The sequence below is a fragment of the Simochromis diagramma genome, unplaced genomic scaffold (genome assembly GCF_900408965.1).
Source record: "Simochromis diagramma unplaced genomic scaffold, fSimDia1.1 OVJJ01000296.1, whole genome shotgun sequence".
NCBI lineage: Eukaryota > Metazoa > Chordata > Actinopteri > Cichliformes > Cichlidae > Simochromis > Simochromis diagramma.
The window spans coordinates 217,796-240,197 of NW_024387004.1; the positions used below are offsets into that span (position 1 = coordinate 217,796).

The window sequence follows — 22,402 nt, forward strand, 5'->3', positions numbered from 1 at the left end:
TGGGCTGTGGGAGTTTAAGAAGTCATTAAAATGTTTGCGACTGCTGCGCACAAGTTTGCAGTTACACGCACACGTGTGTGCACGTCACACACACTCATAACCACACGCACGCGCCTATTATAAAGTCGTTAAAGTATGACGATGAAGCGGCTCTGGGCTACAAAACCTGTGCTGAAGTACGCGCTCTTTATATCACACACACACACACACACACACACACACACACTATGGAAAACCCGGCCGCCAAGGCCTGCGGCACGCTCACAAAGCTCTCCTCCTGTGTCTCTCTATCCCTCTCTCTCTCCGTTTTCTTGCCGTTACAATAACGAGCCAACAGAAGCCGGCCATTGTGGGACTCCAGCTGTGTGGGTGAGAGATTCAAAGGGAGGGAAGAGAAAGATGTGCGCGCATCAGCCGCTCCTGCAGGACGAGAAAAGACGAGTGTGTGAAGCGGCCGAGAAAAAAGGTTGCAGGAGAGTGTGTGTCGTGTTATGACAAGGACGAGTGGAAGGCGAGCGAGGAGCCGAGCGCACAGCTTGCGGCCTTTGCAGAGACCGTCCGAGGAGCAGGCTCGACTTAGCAAACACGACGGAGCCGAGCTTCCTACGGCGCTACGCCGGACGCGCGAGCGAGGAAAATGAAACCGTGTAAACAAAGCCAGCCGAGACAGATGTGTGTGTGAGAGCAGAGAAGCTGAGCTGGAAGGGCAAAGAAAGTGAAAGACTGCGTGCACACACACACACACACACACACACACACACACACACACACACACACACACACACTGCATATAATGTGCATGCACGTGTACTGTGTGCTAAAAACAATAAACGTGTGTGTTTGTTATCTCTGTCTCAGCGTGTGGCTCGTTTTTCGCCGACTCTCACTTTCAGCTCTGACTAATGCTGCAGCCCCACCACACCACAATTACTCACCACACACACACACACACACACACACACACACACACACACACACACACACACACACACACACACACACACACACACACACACACACACACACACTATCCTCACCAGTAGAAAACGTTCCACTATCTCTTTACTCTCAGCCTCACGAGGAAGGCAGAGCACAGGAGTACACACACACCTACACACACACCCACATCTTCATCTTCCTCTGCAGCGCTCGAACACAAATACCTCAGAATAGAGACTGGCCTAAATATCTGTCAGCCGATGAAACAGATCTGCTCTCCAAAGCCGTCCTCTAAAATGACACGGTACCTCCGTCTCCACAATTCTCTCCATCTTCCATCTTTGTCTCTTAAATTTATTTTCTCCCTGTTATCTTTCCTGGAACCTCACCTTTCCTCACCTTGCATCTTGTAAACTCTTCCCGTTCATTACTGAACTCGAGCCGTCTTATTCTGTTTACTGACGACACAAAGTTATTCCATTTTTAACTGAAAAAAGTTGCCAAACACAAAGCAAACACCTGGGGTGGAGGTGGGTTGCAAAGTGGCTTGTAGGAGCACGCCGAAGCGGCTTAAATGGCGTGTCCTGCGTCAGCCGCAGAAGACCACATGGCCTCGGTCACATTTGCTGAACGTGTACGCTCGTCTTGCCGTTGAATTATGTCAGCGGCTGGGATTTACGGCATCAGCTGGAAAAATATGTCTAAAAAATGACATAAAATCTCAAAAAGTAGCAAAAGAGAAAACGGTGCTCACAGCATTACAGTCCTGAGTGAGCCGAGCGAGAGACTCAGCAGTGATTCACAGTAAAGAGTAAACTAAAGACAGCGCTGTGGGCCAAATAAGAACGCTGTTAAATCCTTTGTGACACGGCTACAATGGAGGGAAAAAAATGGACAATTAAGCACACGTCACACAAAGTTACGCTCCCATCATTTCTTCTGAGATGTGAATAAAAGGAGCTCAACCACAATTCGATTTGCTCTTCTGTTTGACAGACTCAGTTTCCCACCGGCCGTCTTCATCGGGAGACCTGACAGAGCGAGCGCGTCCTTAAAGACGACGGACTCGGCCGAGGCCTCACTTGTCCCCAGGTCAGCAATTACGCCCTTTTTCTTTGCTGAATAAAACATTAGCCCTCTATATCCGGCTAACGAGCTTTAGTGCCGACACCAACCATTAAATTTGAAACGCGGTGCTCGGGGATAATGAGAGACACGGTATAGAGCGTCCTTCTTTTGAAGCGGCGGTGACGCTGAACGCTGCAGCCTGAAGAGGAGACAGAAATAAAATCGGTTTGAGATGAGAGGAACGACACGGACGGCCTCCTTCCAACTCGAGATTTCAGCCTGTTTATATTAACACCGTTGGAAGAGCGAGACCGAACAGAGCACACCGGGGGACTTGGGTACCGAAATCTAAGGCCATGTTTTTCTGGGGTATTTGTAGCCTTAACGATTGGCTGCCAAGTGTTTTCAGTGTGAGTCGACCACGGAGATCTAAGATTTATGTAAATTTGACAAGCTGAACGCATTCTGGACTGTACAGGAGACACAGCACGAGATCGATTGACAATGGAAAAAAAAAAAAGCATGCAAAATTGCACCAAAAAAAAAAAAAAAAAAAAAATCAGAAAAACAGCGAGGCCGTGAAAGGTGAACCGCGTTATAGCGAGGGACCACTGTAATATATGCACAGCCACCCATTGGTCAGTGACGTCTGGCGTTTGTTTCCAAATTGACCTTGATGTTGTTCTATTCTATTGTATTCTATTAAAAGGAATAGTTATCCCTCACTGTGGATGGTTTGGGTTTAAACCTCAGCCCCAGCAGATCTGGTCTTCTAATCTAATTTGCGCTATTATTTCTTTTTTTCGGCAAAGCAGCCAAACCACAAAAAAAGGTGATAAAAGCCGACAGAGGCTGCATGTTGTGGAGGAAGCTGCCAGCTGCCAGTGAATATGGGAGTGATTTCAGCTGATTGAAAGGGCTGATAGCGTGTCACGAGGACTCTCTCCTGATTGGGTTGCAGGCACCTCAGTGAGACTCTGCCCAACAGTCGGGCCGATGCCGTACTTTTCGAACTTTGTGCACACAGTGAAGCATCACTACTGCTTTGACTTATTAAGGCAGTCAACACACAATCTAAGACCGCAGCGTCTAAAAATAAACTGCCACTGTAACTTTCACACACCAAATATGGCTCGGCTCACCGAGCCTGGCAAACCAATGAAAGCAGCCCACCACGCTCCAGCTCCACTCCCCCTTTGGGCGACAACCAAGCATGCAGGAGGATCCCGGCCAGTCCAGAAGCCGTGGTTGCCTGGCTACGGAGGCACACACCAAAACAACGTCGCCGGGAGGCATTTTTTCAGCAGCACGAGCAGTATTTACTTTCAGAAACGAAACCACTGAAACGAGCTCCATCTTTCTCTGCCGTGTTTTTCTTTGGGAGGTTAGGGAGTCAAACGGTGGCTGTTATTTGGCAGTAATTATGTGTGCTAAAGGTCAAAGGGAAATCACGCCCTGAAACCCAACACTGACATGAAGGCATCAATGTGAGTAGCAGAGAAGCAGCTTGACACTACGAGCAGGAGAGTCCCAGAATGTGAAGCGCACAAACACTCGTTTTAAACTGAGAGCCATCAAATTGTGAATGAATTTGTGGGAGCATATAATTTGGAACATATGAATCAAGAAGCCTCGCCTGCTGTATGTTTAATTACATAGCAACATGGCCACCGCCGTCCCGGTGCCAGTAAACCCATCGCACCGTGCTAGCTTACAGCTAGGGTGACTCATATGTTCTGGTGTGTTTTTATCTTTGGGTCGCCTCCTCCCTCCTGCTCTCTTAATACCAGTTTTCCACTGCTATCCTGCCAGCTAACAGCTCCGGAGCTACAGGGGCTCACAATGTAAGCCTGTCTGTAAAAAAAGACTGCAGGACGAGCAGAGAGGCCCGCGACAAAGAGCGACAATGCTGCCATTATCAGAGGAGAGCCTGGAGAGTCAGAATGAAAAGTTTTTGTGAGTAAAGAGACGTGGAAGCAAATGGAAAGAGGGGGAAATAACAGAATGACGGCTGCGGTTTTAAAACCCATCGAAAAGAAAATGCAGAGGGAGTCTGGCAAAAAAGGAGAAAATTACAGAGAAGGGAAAGAAAGAAAAATAATTTTTGCTCGTGCTTGTGTTGCAAGCTAATCTGCAGTAGCTGAAATGGGAGACAGATTGCTGATGTGGAAGAAAAAAAGATGAAGCACAGAAAAGAAAGGGAGTTCCCTTCAGTCGTGGGCAGAGAGCGGTGGAAATTTAACAAGAAAAAGAGACGGCGAATGACAGGGGGGGGCAGGAGGACGAGATCTAATTGAGAGGAGGGAAAAGGATACAGCGGGGAGGAGAAGAGAAAGTTAGTTTTCCCACCAAAATGCCCCCGAGGGAGCCGCCGTTAACAACAACAAGCCACTGTCTCCGTTCATCAGGGGGGGAGTGATCCAAACAGCGAGTCGATGTGTTCTGACAACCGCACGCACGCAGCCGCTTCCTCCCTGCGTGCAAACACACAGCAACACGCAGCCGCAAATATGCATGCATCTACAAGTGTGCGGCCACTTATTCTGCTGTATGTGTGCAGGAAACTTGAAGATTTGGCTGTTTAGATTTGGATCCACTAGTCCGTGTCATCGGGAAGAAGCGCACCCGACTCAAATTCAGCCTACAGCAGCACGGCGAGCCCACGGAAGCGCCAAGAAGATGACGAGACAGGCCTAAAGAATCCCAGCTTTAACCTCCTTGGAGCTGGCGTACACATATGTGGACGTCACATTTTGGGTTATTTAGACCAAAATACTCAATTTTGCTCTATAAAGGGCTTGAATCCACTTACGAGGACGTTATACTGCTACTGTTCGATCGAAATTTTAAATGAATATCCTTATCTGTGGCGCCACGGTGGCACGGTGGTTAGCACTGTTGCCGCACAGCAAGAAGGTCCTGAGTTCAATACCACCATCAGGCCGGGGTCTTTCTGTGTGGAGTTTGCACAGACATGCAGTTTGTGGGGATAGGTTAATTGATTCATCCAAATTGCCCACAGGTGTGAATGCAGGAGTGAACGTGAGTGCGAATGGTTGTCTGTCCCTGTGTGTTGGCCCTGCGACAGACTGGCGACCTGTCCAGGGTGTACTCCGCCTCTCGCCCTATGACAGCTGGGATAGGCTCCAGCACCCCCCGCGACCCTGAAAAGGATAAGCGGAAGCGAATGGATGGATGGATGAAAAAATATCTGGTAATTCTTTGTTTATATATTCATCAAAGAGAAATTAAAAATGCATGCCGTGGAAGAGTTCGAGTCTTAGGAAGTTAACATCACCGCCTAAAATGGTGCTAAGAGTTCTACGTTATCCTAACAGAGCACTTCGCTCTCGCTCTGCAGGCCTACTTGTTGTTCCTAGAGTATTTAAAAGTAGAATGGGAGGCAGAGCCTTCAGTTTTCAGGCCCCTCTTCTGTGGAACCAGCTTCCAGTTTGGATTCAGGAGACAGACACTATCTCTACTTTCAAGATTAGGCTTCAAACTTTTGATAAAGGGCTGATCAGGTGATGCTGAATCAGCCACTGGCAACAAAAGACTCCCCCAAATCTTCCCACCGTTGCCAACTAACGGGATCTTTTTGGACACCAGCTCCACGTGGTAACAGCCGCTCCTTACAGTCTGCCAACAGAGAACCATGTTGAGCCCATAACTGTGTCGTCTGTTGGAAACGTTGGTTCATGCTATAACAGTACGAAGTGTTGAATTTTTTGAAGTGCGGTAATGTTGAGTCTCATATCAACCTCATATTAACCAAAATGCCATTTAATCATATAGTGTAGTATTAAGTGGACACGGCCCTGAAAAACAAAGGCATTAGACTCCGTGTCCTTCAGTGGGAGAAAGCTGTAGACTCTCGCCCACGAAAAAGTAGACAACAGGGGACCATCATTTACTGAGAAAGTTACTGAGACACTGTTGTTCAGAGTAGAATGGCGTAGCCGGTAATAAAACTGTTAAGCGTGCGTCACCATTTTGAGATCCGTGGCACCGTGTCGTGCAGGACGCATCACCCTTCTAGAAGTATTGTGTAAGAGAATAAAAGTTTGAAATGGTCTCCTGAGCAGTGGTTTGTCTTCCATCGGATGCCTCTGAGGAATCAAAAGAACTCGGTGAAGTGTTGATATTCAACAGAAGCTGTCCAAGCCCGACCGTTTGGTGTACAGTCTGCGTTTCCTTGGCAGCACAGTCAACAGCAGAACTATCAGGCGGTGCAGCGGCTGATATGAATGCACTGGCTTTCAGTGCAAACTATAACTTGGTGTGGTTTAAAAACTGCTGCTGAAACCCTGACCATCAGCAGAAGGGACCAAAGGGGCTTCGGTGCTTTGATTGGGCAGCAGTCAAAGGTGCAGGAGGTGGACGGGGAAAGCAAGGTTGATGCATCTCTGCTTCGACTGCAGATCCAGATAAATGGTAGAAAAATACAGATAGACTTCTGACGAGGGTCACCTGCTAAACCATCCATCTGACTGAAGTAGTTCTAGTAACACTGAATAAGATATTTCCAACACTGTCCACACTGAGCATGTGTCGGAGTGATTCACTCTCTCTTTCTCCAGCTCACACCTCCTCCTCCTCCTCTGGGTGTGAGCTCAGATCTTTCAAGCAGAGCAAGACCAGCGTTTTACCAAATAAACTGTTTGTTATCCAGAGTTTTGCTTTGAGGCGCTTTTACGTGGAGGACAAAGGCGCAGGGAGTGGAGGCGTGTTGGAGGGAGGGTGGGGGTCCTTCCACAAAGTAATTATGAAAGGGTTAGCTGTGAGTATCTGTCTTTAATCTTCATGCACAATCACAACATTGAGATAACAGAGCAGTACGCAGCATCTGCTCACAGGCAAACAGATGAATACCCACATAGGCTTCTTTCGTTTTCCGTGAACTGAAGCACAAAAGAATTTTCAGCTAGCGTCAGTTATTTCCTGGAATAAAAAAAGGAAAAGCGGGTAAGCGTGCTTTGCCTGCCAGCGAGCCCATCAGCCAATCAGCTAATTACGCTGGTAATTGCAGTAATGAGGCAATGGAGAGTGCTCATCTGCTGGCCAGAAAGCCCAAACTTCCAGCCACTTCCATTAATAACAGCAGAGAGAACCACAGCAGGGTCGTCGAGTCCCAGCAGCACGCAAAGGTTCTGGCTCTCCAGCCGCTCTGAATGATAACATCCAAAATAAGAAAAGTAAGAGCTCCTCTTCCACCTCTGTTTGGGTGCTCTGCAGTTTGCACACATCGTCCAAACCTTTTCATCTATTCCAAAAGCTTTCAAATCGCTCCACTCTGACAAGGTTAACCTGCCACGAATCTGCCCGGAGTGGAGAGCTGAGCAGAAGTCTGTCTACTTTCCTGAACTCATCTCAGGTACAAAAACATTTGTCTAATAACACGCCAACAACAGCTTCAGAGCCGCTCGCTGCTGCGTGTTCACAAACAGGTAATCGGTGAAGACTGGACACGCGTTTCAACGCTGCCAGTGTCTGAATCTGAAGTTCTAGCAGCTTTCAGACCTCCCTGATGGTACAACCCGCTGGAGAGCTCCCCAACATGCTATAAGCCAGCTGGAAACCAGCATAGCAACAGATACAGCTGAAATAACAAGACTGACCATGTGCATTTGTTGCACGAGTTGGAAAAACAGTTTAGCACGGCAGCTGGTCCGAGGATGAGGAAGGGCAGCAATTTAATGATGTGTGTTCTTTAAAGCATGTTTGAGCTTCATACCTGCAGAGGCGGGGTGAAGCTGTCTTAGATGCTCCCTTATTCACACAATGGCAGATTTTAGCCCAAGTGGTCCTCCAGACGCAACACCAAAGGGATCTGCGTCTCTTCCTTGTTAGCTAACTGTGTACATCGCCTTCAATCATTTGTCAGTTTCCTAAATCAGCCATTAAAAATATAAGAACCCCTGCTCTAAATGAATCTTCAGAGAAAGCTTGTAAAGCTGCATTTTCTCTGGCCCGTTCAGTTTATCACCTAATAACTCACCGCGACCCTTCGATGAAGAAACGGTGTCATATTAACCTCAAAAAGGATTCAGAAATGTGTTTAGGCAGCTGCAGCAGCACGGGAAAATGCTACGGCTCTCAGAGATATCACTCAATATAAATAACGTGCACTTGTAAAGGTTTATACTGTATTTCAGATTTCTTGAATCACCCTGCGACCTCTTTAAAACCTCCTCTGAGGCTGATGTCCTGCCCACCCGGCTGAGAACCCTCATCTCTACGCGGTATGAAAGGCTAAATGGCGATGCATTCACTGATGGGGCTCCGACTGCTCAGCTAAAGGTGAATGGGCAGGCGAGGCTGTCACGGAGCTGGAGACCTCTCAAACTCTGGCAGATTTTCATAAGAAAAGGCCATTAGTATGAGTGCAACGGCAAGCACAAAAATTGATTTGGCCTTTCGCTCCACAACCTTCAGCGCCGACCTTCGAAATACCTGAGGGGGGGGGCTAACATCTGAGGAGGAGGGGGTGGCGGGGAGAAAGTGTTGAAATTTGTAATTGAGGACAGAGCAGCAGCGGGGAAGGGAGGCGCAGGGCTGAAATTAGAAATGGAGGAGGAGGTAAACAAACTTTGTTAGAGTCGTGGGGATTTCTTGGCTCGGCTAAAAGTCTGAGAGCGGCGCAGGACGAAGGAGCCGACTCCTTCACGAGGGCGCTTCGGCAGGCCGGCGTATCTCGTGCTCCACATCTAATCTGTGACCTTTTATTTGCAGGATTTTACAGAAGCTGCAGCTTCTAAGGTCAGGATGTCTTTTCTTCCTCTCCTCCCATCTCTCCGTTCTTCCTTGCTTATACTTCTTCCATTTTTTGGCTTATTTGCCCACGCTGTCTGCTCCTATTGGCTCTAATAGAGGCCCAAAGCTTCCAGTGTGACAGATATAATCAGGTTTGGAAGAACAGCTTTCGCCTGCGGGACAAATGGAGGGAGAAGGGGTGGGAGCGAGGAGACAGAAGAGCTGGAAATTGTGATGGGAAGTGTGAGAGGAAGATGAGTAGAATGATTAAAAAAAAAAGAAGGCATGTCAGAAGAAGACGAAGAGGAAGAAAAGGTGAGGCTGAAACGGAAAGCACCGACTCCCAAACTCACGTTAGATTAGAAGGAAAAAGCCAACCTCATAAACCAGGGGACTGACCCAGCGGGTTTATTTCAGCTGTCACATGAAATCTGCGTCATATTCCCTTAAACTTCCAGACAGAACGCATGCGGCGCCCGGTTTCTTCAGAGAGCCACATCGAGTTCAGCAAACGGCCTAGATCGCTCATCCGTAAGCTGTAAAAGAACATTAACGCTAATGAAACACTAAACAGAAGCTCCCACCGAGTATGAAATAAACTGCTTGGAACTTCTGCGAATCATTCACATCGCTCCCAAAATTCACCTCTGACATTTTTGTGCCGAATGTGCAGGAAAACATCTTTCCAAAGTCGGATTGTGTGCAAATGTGCCGAGTTTTACTGAGGCGGTTTAAAGTAAATTAGCGTGCCGCTCGTTGCTAGGGGAGCTTGATTGATATGATCTGATGTGACTTGACAGGGGTGGAAGAAAGGAGAGGCTGAGAGGGGAAGGATGTGCAGGGCAGAGATGGGACTTAAAAGCAATGGAGATACGAAGGCAGGGGGAGGGGAGGGGGTAAGCAACAGGATATGAAAGGCTGGAAGATGATAGGGAGAGGAGGGAAGTTTAAAAGTGATAATTAGGGAGAAGAAGAAAGATGGAGAGGGGCGGAGGAACAGCAGGAAGGTGACGAAGCGAAGAATGGACGACATGAAGGAAATATAAAGATTTAGCCCAGAGAGATGAGTGGATGACGAGGAGGGAAGGAGGGATGGGAAGCTGAGGGAGATGACGTCAAGCGTGAGAGAGGGTGGAGAAAGGGTGGAGGAGAGAAGGAGATGAAGAAGGAGGCAGGAGGTAAGGAAGATAAATGGAATTAAGGGAACAGAATGAATAACTGGGACAAGAAGAGGAAACAGAAAGAAAAGAGAGAGGAGGGCAACGCCGCACTCAGGTATGAGGCCACATATTATAGAAAATTGGCTATTGTGGAAAATGCGGTGCAATTAAAAAAAGGGCATTTTGCTGTGAATGGCCTCAGAAATGTGGCGCCTCGGGACAAGTGCTGAGCAATGGCACACGCGTGCTTCATTTCCCTGACATATTTTTTAGTGATTGTTCTTTGGAGTTAATCTGCAGTTGGCCTATTCGCTCAGCACGAAGCATTTGTAACCAGCACCCACCCAGAGGCGGTCCGTCTTTTGTGTCTGCACATGCTGAAGGTTTGGGGCACTTTAAGAGTCTTAGCCATCGACCGGCATCATCAGAAGGGCGTGTGATGGGTCTCAACTCCCCCTGCAAAATGATCCCAAACATCCAGACAGAGCCATAAAGAAGAAACGCCAGCCACGTCCAAGACGTCCTGCAACAGGTGCTCATGCCCTCACACTGCAGCTTTGACATTCCCCCACTCCCACTCACGGAAGGGATATGAAACTGTGTTTAACTGTCCAGCTCGCTGAAGAGCAGTCCAGCCATCAGCAGAGTGGTTTTCACCTGTTCTCTCCCCTCCATTTGGGCTGCTGTCTTTTACACGTGAGAAGCAGCAACATCACACTATGTGAGGATCAGATCCTCCTGACACCATCCAGAGTCCACATGTGAAAACAGCCTGAGAGATGCCAAACCCACGAGGGATGATGCTGAAGAACCTCACTCAACAATCAGCACGAATGACCCGCACACCTGCTTTTTATTTATCATTATGTGTTAACAGACCTCTCTGCATTGAATCATATCTGTTATTAACCTCTGTCTCTCTTCCACAGCATGTCTTTATCCTGTCTTCCTTCTCTCACCCCAACCAATCACAGCAGATGGCCCCGCCCCTCCCTGAGCCTGGTTCTGCTGGAGGTTTCTTCCTGTTAAAAGGGAGTTTTTCCTTCCCACTGTCATCATATGATTGTTGGGTTTTTCTCTGTATGTGTTATTGTAGGGTCGACCTTACAATATAAAGCACCTTGAGGCGACTGTTGTTGTGATTTGGCGCCGTGTAAATGAAATTGAATTTCATTTCCTTTAAATGACTGAAGCTGATCCACTCCACTGTGTCCACATCACAGTATTGCTTCTCGTGAGGTTTTTCAGTGGAGTCTGATTTACTGCCGAACTATATTTAGTATTGACAGATGAGGTTAAGGCTGCACCTTTCAAAAAAAAAAAAATCTCCAAAACTTGGAAACTCTGTTAAATCACAACGTAAATGTGTTCATTTCCACGACACGGTCACTTAAAAACGACAGCATGCCGGCGAAATAAGAGCTGGACTGAAACAGCCTCGTACTCCACTAAAACCTGGACATGGTCTTATTCATCTCATACTTCACTCACAGAAAGTCATTCAATTTTGCAGCCTATAACCAGAAACCCTTCAGCAGCTACCCCTGTCACCGTGCAGGAGGGTGGAGGGAATGGACTGGAAGTGGCCCAAAGCCATTTTCCAGTAGCTTCCCACCAAGAGGAATCCAGCAATCTTCAAATTTGTACAAGAGCCTCAAAGCACGTCAACACAAACACTTCAGAAGGTGGCTCGTCGCTGCTGTAACTGCAGAAGAAATCTGTCCGACTCCCTGATGAAGGCACGTGCATCCGGACTTCCTTCAGCCACCAGGATGAATGTATTCTAATTGTTATTTAAATCAGAGTCCCTCTGAGTCTTTGGATTTTTTTAAACTCCCCAAAGCTTTTTGGCCTCTGATACTTGCTCTGTGGTGTGTGAGTGATGTTCTCCTGTGAGTGCCGTTTTGCTTGTTTTGCATGTATTCCTCTAGTTTGGACATACTTCTCCTGCTTGTTATTTATTCCCGCTGTCAGTTGGCACGAAGCATCCATGATTCCATGATACATGTGCAATGACAATGAAGCTATTCTATTCTATTCTGAGCTTCTACTTTAAACCTGCCGAACCAATCACAGCCGCAGCGTCACGTCACGTGACTTGTTACGTACAGCACAAGTGCCAAGCCGCACATGTGTATTTGTTTGGGAAGCAGCCAGCCGCCGTGCCGCCCGGGTAATGGAGGAAATGAGTGTGCCGACTAGAGAAAAATCAACCGAGAGCGTGACCGAAGGTTACCGAAGAGAAAACAGATGATGGTTCCGACGCCGGAGAGATTGTCGAACGGAAGAGCCACAGAAGTTCCGTAGTGTGGAGGTATTTCGGCTATTTCAAGTCAAACAGAGTAGCGTTCACTGTAAATTGTGCCGAAAGCAAGTCTGGAAATACAGTAAAGCGGTGCATGCTCAATCTCTGACTGGAAGCGCTGATTCGTCATTCGGCTTTTGCAAGACTAACGTAACTGTTAAAACTGTTTGAAAAGCTCAGCTATACAACAAGGAGAGATCGAGAATTTCCTTTTAGTTCTCAGTTTATCTGATATTGACAAAAGTTAGTCAGTTTTGTCTGTTCTTCTGTAAAACAAACTAAGATTTATTTTTAGAATTAATATTTTGTTTCTAAGTGGAATTGACAATTTAGTCTGTTTTATTTGTTCTGTTTTGAAACTTAAACGCTTTAGCGGCTGCCTTTTGTGTAGTTTGCAATATTTGCCTTTATTTATCTGAAAAAGTCTCATGTTCCTTAAGTACATCTACCCTGTTGAACTTATTATGGGAAATAAATATTTAAATCAAAACAAGCTGCTGATTATTTCACATTTTACTTGTGAGCAACGGCACATTTAAATCTTACAAATATAGTTATTTGGCTGATATCGTGATAGATATCGTTATCGCCTGAAATGAAAAAAAAACAACATATCGTGATATGAAAAAATCTCATATCGCCCAGCTCTACCTGAACATAGAATTTTAATAAGCTCATAAGTAAGACCAGAATGCATTTAAAGTGAGACGTCTTGGCGTGTTTAATCAAACGTGGTGCGATTGTGCGACTCACCTTGACGATATCACCCAGGTAGACATCCTCCATCTTGTTTGGCACCTTCATCCGGAAAATCCGACCCACCACCGCTGAGGAGTCGGGGAAGGCTGTGGGCGTAGCCGCGTTTTGCTGATTTGCTGCCGTTTCGCCAACGTCCGCCGCCGCGACGCCCTCCGTCACTTCCTGGAAGTCCTGCAAGAGCGAGGAGTGCATGGAGGCCTCGAGCTCGCCTCTGCCTCCGTCAAACCTCTCGCTTTCCCCGCCCGCTTCTATCAACACCATGCCGCCAAGCACGTCGATGTCCAGCTCCGCAGCCACGGCCACGGCGAGCAGCACGCCCAGCAGCACGACTCTAGTCCTGGGTAGTCTCACGTCGAGGCCGTTGCTCAGCCCGAGCCGGCCCAAACTTTGTTTATCGCGCATTCTTCACCTTTTGTCGAACCGTCACTGATGCAGAAAATAAAATAAAAAGGAGGATGTCCGAGTGGGAGGGTGGGGGGCTCAGGGGGAGCATGCACCCCCGACAGACAGAGCAAATCCCTCTTTACAAATCTCCCTCCCTCTCCAGCGCCAAGGAAGAATCTTCTCTTTCTTCTGTTCCTCCTCCTCTTCTTCACTCGGCTTTATTCCTGCTCCTCTCCGTCTTTTGTGCTCGCCCCTCAGAGGGTTACGAGTCCCATTGTGCCGAGCACCTTCGAGATCTGTGAGGAAGCACAAGAAAGGCACAGTTAGACGAGCAGTTTGAACACAAGGGGCGAAAAACACTCAGCGCAACCCGAACAGGCCGAATTCAAAGCTCACACTCCATCAAAAGTCAATCTCACGACAAGTTCGGCACCTTAAACAGATTTGTGCGACGCAAATCTCATTGCTGATAGAAATCCATCATGGACTGCACGGAGGGTGTAAGGAGGAATAATATTATCAATGCTGGGGAGTAATCTGATTAGTTCTTACAGACACACACACACACTTGAATCACTCATTGCCGAGTTATCCAACGAGTCGAGTCAGGAGTATGAAAGCGCTGAGAGAAAGGAGGGAGAGGAGGCTGAGATGGATAAACCAGGAGGGGGAGGTGAAGGTGATATACGGTGGGACCTTGGATTAGCCAACAATGCCAAACCAGTCAAAGCCTTCTTGGAATTGCTAATGAATGCATGCCTTCTCTATTGTGTGCAGGGTCAGACTGAGTGTGTGTGTAGGTGTGTGTGTGTGTCCATTGTGAGCGTGGAGGGTGAACTCAGAGGTTGTTATTCATACAGCTCTTTCATGGCGGAGAGGATCCCCTCCTGAGCAAGTGTGTGTGTGTGTGTGTTTGTGACAACACAAATGATTTCCCCCGAGTGCTTTCATTAGACAGAAAGAGGGCGAGAATGAGAAAGAGGGACCCCCCGCCGTGACTCCACTTTGCCCCGTAGCAGATGCCCGCTGGAGAGAGTGAAATCACCGCAGGACTTCCCCGGCAACAACAACACCCGGCCTCCCAGGTAGCTTTTCAACCAGCTCAAAGGACCCTTTGTTGTCGCCGCCTTGCCCTCGGCGTGCATCACCTTTGGACAAAACTTTGTTTTTAATCAGGAGCGCCACGGTGTCGTTCCCCCCGCTGCTCAAGCTTTTCTACAACGAGTCAACATCCGGAGCGAGAGAAGGAAAAATCACTGGAATTTCGACATTTCCTTTGTCAAAGTCGAGTTGCTTTTTCTACTTTTAAATGTTTTCATTTCCACTGAAGCTCCTTGGAATTACTTCTGGAGCGTTAAAAGTTTTACTGAGGCTTCTTGAAAGTAGTCCAAGATGGCCACCGTGGATAAACACCCCCCCCCCCCTCGCTTTCACATAGGGTCCCTTCAACTGCAGCGCCAGAGGCAACATCCCTCCCGCTTCTTCTTCCTCCTTATTGCTTTTCTGTGCTGTTCAATCTGTCATCGGTTTCTCTTCGTCTGATTGCCTTCGCTGCTTTTCTCTGTTTCAGGATGTTTTTTGTTTTACATTTTGTCCTCACACGCCTTTCTTCATCTCAAACACTTCCTGTCCTCCCTCCAGAGCATTAAGCTACGCCACGCCTTTTCTCACATCTCCAAAACCTTCAAGGCCATTTTTCTTCTTCTTCTTTTCCCTCCTGGCGCTCACTCACCTATCAAAAACACAGCCTTTCTATTCATCGCATGACAATGGGGCTGATGATGGCGGGGGAGCGTCGCTGTGAAAGCGCCGGCGAGCTGGATGAAGAGAAGCTGTCAGCGCACAGAAAGAGAGGCACGTAGACACGAAGGGCACAGAGAGAAGTCTTTGACTCTGAGCAGGACAGAAAGCTGCCATTACCTCAACACCTACAACACCGCCCCCCCAAACATGCTCCACCCACCTCCCGGCGTTGTAGCACAGGTGGGCAGGAAGGTGGGCAAAGACAGCCGAGAAGGGAAGGAAACGGCAGCTCTTGGTTTCAGCATCTCGGGTTTAAATCTGGATTCAGACTGAGAACCTGGTGCTTCCTGATTGGTCAAAACCATCAAAGAGAAGCCTCCCCTCCACATCATCTATATGTTGGGCAAATTGTTTTATTTACTCCAAATAACCATGTAACTTGAACCAGGGTTCATCGGGGTCGGACCGACTGAACCGGAGATGGCGTCGCTCCAGCGCTTGCTGCGTGCTTTCATAAATCAGAGTTCAACACGAAAGCCTTTCTGTGTCTTTATGTAAGCTGCTGATTTTCCTGAAAACAGAACAAAGAATCCTGAAGCTGAATTTATTTCCTTGTAAAACCACAGCGGCTGCAGGACGTAAAGAAATGAGGCAACACTGTGCAAAACCAGCCAAACTAATGCAAGCGTAATGACAGCCGGCTGCTGAGGAACGCGGGCGTATCTCTAAGAGGGATGTCAAAGTAAATCCACTTTTAAAAAGCAAACGTGGAACCGACACTACAAGCCCAAAGCCCAGACATTTATCCAGAAACATTTTGGGTTTTTCCTGCAGTCGATGAGGTTTTCGGTGTAATATTTACCCAACGTGCCGACCTGGAGGTCCGGAGACGATGATCAGAATATCAAAGCACAAGTTTTCTGCTTCTTTGGTCGTTTTTAAACTAACCGCAATAAAACAAACACTCATTTACCGAAACATAGCCCGACATCCGGCCCGCCGCTGCTCAGGGGCCAGAATAAGCATCCAGACCTGGCTCCATCTCCCACCATTATAAATAAACGGCTAACCGGACACTTGCTGCTGCTCTTCTGAGCGGCAGTGACAGTCGTGGGGGGGGTAACAGAGTAAGAGGGTGAGGACTGGTGAGGGGTGGGATGCAGAACTAAAAGCAGAGCGGGAGTGGGACGTTTGAGAGGTCTGGCAGATGATTCATCATCGGTTTGAGAACAAAATGTGAAAAGCTGCCAGTAAAGTCTAAACTTGGAGAGCCAGACGTTAATAAATAGGTGGGTGTCCCTCCCCACTCTTCTTCCTCACGCTGCCCCCATGGGCAGAGACAGCTTGAGTCTAACCACAAAATATCTGACGTCATCACCTCTTTACGAAGACATGGCTCCTGTGCTGCTCTGTCTGATAAACAGGGGCGTCACTGAACCGAGCTGCCTTAAAACTCCTCGTCACTGATTACTGGACGTTTAAGGTCCAGATCAGGGAGAAGCTTTCATCTCTAAGAGGAGGTGGGGTAGTACTTTCAGTACCCAGCACCATTTGTACAACTCAACTCAGATTTAAAGCCTTGCTCTTACTACAGCTGACCTATTAGCTCCAAACAGAGCCTGCAGGTTCTCAGACAATCTGCCTTTGGAAACCAGGTCGGTCGAGTCCGGCGCTTCTTTCACATCAAACTTCTCGAGAAAGCCGTCCTGATTTCACCGGAGCTTCACTTCCTGTAACTTTTATCACAGCTTATTGTTTTATTTTGAAACTCAGATGAAGCACTTTGGAACGTGGATCTTGGAAAGTGCTTTCAAAATAAAGTCAGTGGCTCCTGTAACCACGGCTACACACACAGATGTGCTATTTTAGTCTTTCAGATTTACTTGAAGCTGTTCTTTGAGGTGTGGAGGGAACTTGGTGAGGATGTTATGTGGATTGCTTGATGCCGTTTGTGTCTCCGGGTAACGGCCCTGCTTTGGCGTGCCCACGGTAACAGCCGGAGGTCTCAAACAGCTTCTCAACAGGGCTGTCTTCTTTATTGGAATCCCAAAGCTTCCGTTTTGCACATTTTACGACATCTATTGTGTTTGAGTTTGTTTTCCCACCAGTGTCGGCGCCAGGATGATCGCAGTGTCATTGCATGTTAAGGTTATGGCTGGGTGGGAGGGTTCGGCAGTATTCAAATAAAAATGAAAGGAAGAACTGAAAATAAGAGCCACTATTGTTCCCTCTGTGGTGGCTCGTACTTTGAATCGCCTCCAAACATGAAGTCTTAACGTGGAGCAGCGCCTGTCTGAACCTGAGAGGACATTTCTTCGTTGGAAATCCTCGGAGCAACCAATGAGCACACAGAAACGCCACACAGGGGCCAATTAGAGGAAAGGCATCCCTCTGTGGCAGCTAATCGGAGAGCCGGGCGTCTTAGCTGCGGTGAAACATTAGCACTTCAGTGGCACTTTAAATTCTTCCCGTCTCTTCCTCATTCTATGTCCATTTGCCTCCCTCCCTCCTTCCCGTCACCTTTCAATCCCCCAAAGTCACAGCTGATGCCTCTATTATTAGCACAGACAGGACGAGAGCAGCGTGACAAACAGAACGAGAGGGAGAGCCTCTAAAAATGGTCACCTTCCTGAGGAAGCTCCCAGACTGACAGGTGACACTGACGCCATTGCGGGACGCAAATATTCCCACCATTCAACGCCCCCCGCCTCTGCATTCCACTGATACAACAAACCGAGCGGCGGATCGAGCTCCCTCGGGACGAGACTACAGGTTATGTTTGCGCCCAGCGAAACTCGGGATTACGGCGTGGTTTACCTTTACAATGAGATTTGGATATTTAGCACGGAGATTAGGCACATTTCAGCTATTTAAGCGCTTCTTTCATCCAGCCTGATCTGCAGCGTGTAAACAGAGGCAGCTTATTCTTCCGGTGTGAGGATGTAAGGAGTCCACATTGTTCTGTTACAGCGTGGGGGAGAAAGAGAGGGGGATGCGTGTGTCTTTGTGATAATTTAGGCCTCATTATTGGCGACTTATGGATGAGTTTCAAAAGCAGAAGCATCGAGAGCCAAACGGGGACCTCGGTGACTCAACAATCTGCACTTCCTCTAAAATCTGCTGTAAAAAGCATTCAAATTAATCCACGTTCCCACTCGTAATTACATTTGTAATTAGCTTTGCTCCAACTGGAACAAGAGGAAGAAGCTCCAGCTACAGAATAATAGAAATGCAAATCCACCCTCCGGGCCGCTTCACCATTAGCTGCTGCTAAAGGCGAGCCGATGGGCCATCTGCGAGAACATAAGGCGGCGAGGAGTGCGTCTGTGTGCAGTGCCAGCGCTGACCAGCTCGGCCTGAAAACTCTCCCAACAAACCCACAAAACCAACAGAAAGTGTGAGAAAACAAACTTCCACAGCAAGTCTGAAAAACTGCATTCAAAAGTCCATCAGCAGGTGGTCGGGGTGGATGACGGGTGTACAAAACACAGCTGCAGAACCAGAGACTCGTAGCTACGTCCAAATCATGAAAAGCAAGAGGCCACCTGAACCCTCAGAATCACCTGAGTATCAATAACATTAGCATCTTTATTTAATTCACGGTATGTCAAAGTTCACACGTATTAATTTATCCAGCATTTTTACAGCCTCGTGACTTTTTAAGTAGTTTCAAACACTTTGATCTAAACTGTAATTTTACGCAGTGAAATTGTCACAATCTAAAGACCAGAGTTTGCTCGGCACAGTTTTGCTCGTGTGCTCGGCGGTGAGCGTCTGTATCGCGGGGTCGGTCGATGTTTGAATAAGCTCCACCCAGGAGCAGAAACCCACCGGGTACCCCGGATCTTTGATCCATTTCTCATAATTCACTGGAGAAAACTTCACAAAAGTGCATTGTGGGTAAACCTTCATTAGCATGTGGTGAACAACTTACGAACAGATGAATGGTGCTCTGTAGGAGAAGATCCTGGTACAGATGTGCTTAACTCTCTATCAAAACGATCACGTACCGTAGTCATAATTGATTGCGTTTGCATGATATTTTGGACTTGATCAATCCATTCAGGTCCTAAACTCAACAAGTTTTTAAAATCCCTCATACTTTAATGCTAAAGCAAAGAAATAACACAAAAAACTATGAAGGTGAAGCTTTGCATGGCTACATTAAAAAAAATTAAAGTTACTGTATGAAACAATCAGCTGATGGGGAAATTGTTCAGATTTCTATGGAATGACCCGAATGTCAAAGGTCAATGCTGCAAGCTAAAATAGACCTGCATTATTCCAAATGGCCAGCAGGGGGCGACACTGCTGTTTGCAAAAAGCTGTGATTGCATAAAAGTCTATGAGAAAAAGAGCCGAACTTTCCAAGTTTAACAACACTTTCCTGATGAGTTTACTGTCTCAGCTGAGAGCTTTGTACGGTGGCCCTGAGAGGCCAAATGGACTGCAACTTAAAAAAAAAAAACACCAGAAATAAGAAAAACACCACAAAACAGAAACAGGAAAAACAGATTCCCAAAAGCACAAGGTAAGTGTTTCTAGGGAGGCAATAACACGACGGAGCAGTTGCAGGAACCAAAATATGCTTGGTAAGTGTGTTTTAATGTCATGGTTCATGTGATACTGATGGCAGATTTTTAGGCTAACAGTCAGGCTAACACACTGACCTCTCATGTTTGGGTTTTTTTGTTTCTTTTTTTTTTTAAAATCACAAAACCGATAGATCCTCCACTTATTTTAAGTGACTCCCAGCGCAATTCAGTTCCTGCATATTTATTAAATATTACCATATTTTGGTTGTGCTTTTGGAAGTCATTTTTTTCCTATTTCTGTTTTCCTTTTTCCGTTGTGTTTTGTGTGCTTTTGCAGCGTTTTTCTTATTGCTGGTGTTTTCTTAAGTTTGAGTCCATTTGACCTCTCAGAGCCACCGTAGTTTTGGGTCTTTTTTTGAAACATGGAAGTCCCACTTAGAGTAAAAGAAGAAGCCAAAACGCTGAGTACAGACTTCAGTGTTCAGTAAAAAACCACCCACAAAATTCAGTTTAATGTGCCTGAAGACAAAGAAATGAGAAACATTCGAGTGTCTGCAGCTCTAATCCCACAGAGTTGGTTTCCTTTAAACATCTTTTATGATGATTTCATTTTTTTGTTGTTGTTGTTAAATGTTGTTAAATGAGTTGTGTGTGCAGAGTTTAAGAAAACAGATGTTAGAGGTTAAAAAGTACTTAAGAAATGATTATACATGATAAAGCAGCTTTACCAAAGATCCCCCAACTGCTCCACTGAGAGCTGCGAATGAATTAAACGTATTAATTCCACAATAAATAAATAAGTTTGTGTCATGACACAGAGGAGATCAGAGCGGAGCTGTGGGAGTCAGAGCGCCGTTTCAACAAGCAAACAAACGGATTTTTAAAAACACTGAATTCTGAGAAATGAGAAGAACAAGCACAAATCCAACCGACAGGAATAACAACTCCCCACGGCAATTTCCGGCCGCTCCTCGGCCACACCGGCTTTGATATGCGAGTCGCTGAATGTCCACGTGTGACAGACAGTTGGAAGCAGATGTGAACCTGCCTCATAAAACAAGAGTTCTGAGAGCGAGCGGGAACAACAGGACAGAAGGACAAGAAAACAGCGGGCGACGGGCGGGGCCAGACACGAACGCCATCCAACCTGAAGCCAGCACACTGCATCCAGTGTGCAGGGCGCAGATGTCTGCACAGATGTGCATGCATATGTAAAAGAAACTGGAGCCGGTAACATGAAATCGATGTGTCGTTCGTGGGTGTAGTGGAAACTGCGGCTGAAGCAGAATTTACAGCTTCAACAGATTCGTGCCAACGTGCATGTCATGAAGGACGTCGTACAAAAAAAACAGCACAGCCGAGGGAGGGGCCGCTTTTCCGGACCTCCCAGGTCTCCACAAACACACCCAGAGAACCTCTGGAGTTACGTGGGCGGGCAACCTGCAGCGTGCGGAGCGCCATTTATTATCTCCAACAACAAGATCCTCCTACATTGACGATAGGCGGTGGATGATCCTGTCATGGAAAACAAGAGCATCCACCGCCTATCGTCAAAACATCCGCCTTCTGGTCTCATCAGAACAGAAATGAAACCTCAGCGTGACCTTCGCCCGGATGAAAGGACCACGCCGGCTTCCCGGGCTCTGAGAATCTGGGTCCATATGATGCAGACACCGCCCCCCCGCCCGTCGCCCATCCCTCCGAGGCCTCGGCGTGCTTCAACTTTGTCAAAATGAGGATTTAATTTGAGGCGAAGCTGGAAATAAATAAATAACTGAGAAGGAACCCAGCGGGAAGAATCCTGGGAATTCTTTTGCGAACGCAGCCAAACACACGTCCACTTTGATTAGAGTCGTGTTTTTGCAACGCCGGAGCATCAGCGCTTTCGCTCGCCCGCTTACAAAGCTCATAGGCTTTGGACGGAGAGAGAGAGAGCGTGTGTGTGATGAGGCTAACGGCTCATAAAGGGAAGATGCAGCAATGCTTTGCACATCTCCGTAAACTAATTATAACAGTGCAATGTCTGCAAAATGGAATATGAAAGAATTAACAATCAGTGAGAAAGACGGGCAGAGTGGGAAATATAATCATTGTTAAAGAATGTGTAGGAGGAAGAGTAATTACATTTCACTCCCATTACACCTCTGCAGTTGTGTTTCCTCTCTTGTTATCATTCGGCCTGTTTCTGCTGCGATTCTGAAGCAGATCCATCCTGCTGTCCTGATTTCCTGTCATGCCTGCTCCTGCTGGATGTTCACATTTGACACCAACAAAGTTTCTAATAATTAACTCGACGTATGAACAGCCCAAAGGTGGATTTGAGCCATTTTCACACATAAACTTGCGTATTTAGGATTTTTCGGGAAACCGTCCACGTCACGCTGCAGGAAACACTGCATGTGGTTCAGGTGAGGGAGCTGTTTGGACAGAGCTCAGCTGGGTTGCTTTAGCAACACAGTCCAGCGTGAAGTCCATCAAACATCTGATCGTCTGACCGTGTTCACGGCTCAAAGTTCAGCAGTGGCACAAATTTCAGTTTCAGATGTGAAGTGACAGAGTGAACAACAATCAGCAGCTGCATTTCAATGCTTTACGTGTTCGTACGACTTTTACAGACAAATAAATCGAAGAGTCGGGATCACTCCTGCAGATCTCGCCCTCCTGCCTGATGGATGGAGATTCACTGCTGCTGTATCAGAGCTGCGGGGTCATTCCAGTTTGTGGGCTTCTGCTCGCCTCCCTGCTTTTACACGTAC

General features: G+C 47.2%; 1 protein-coding gene across 5 annotated transcripts in view; it reads right to left on the reverse strand.

The window, feature by feature from the left end:
- LOC120739221 (dystroglycan-like) overlaps positions 1 to 22,402 on the reverse strand; it is a 55,905-nt gene that overhangs the window by 13,174 nt on the left and 20,329 nt on the right. For 4 of the 5 annotated variants that reach the window (XM_040040915.1, XM_040040916.1, XM_040040918.1 and 1 more), the window contains one exon: positions 12,979 to 13,664. In XM_040040915.1, coding sequence (XP_039896849.1) covers positions 12,979 to 13,386 — 408 coding nt within the window. In that variant the 5' untranslated portion in view covers positions 13,387 to 13,664. Of the gene's footprint in view, positions 1 to 12,978; positions 13,665 to 16,084; positions 21,313 to 22,402 lie in introns of those variants that run through there. The other variant, XM_040040919.1, reaches the window with a different exon arrangement.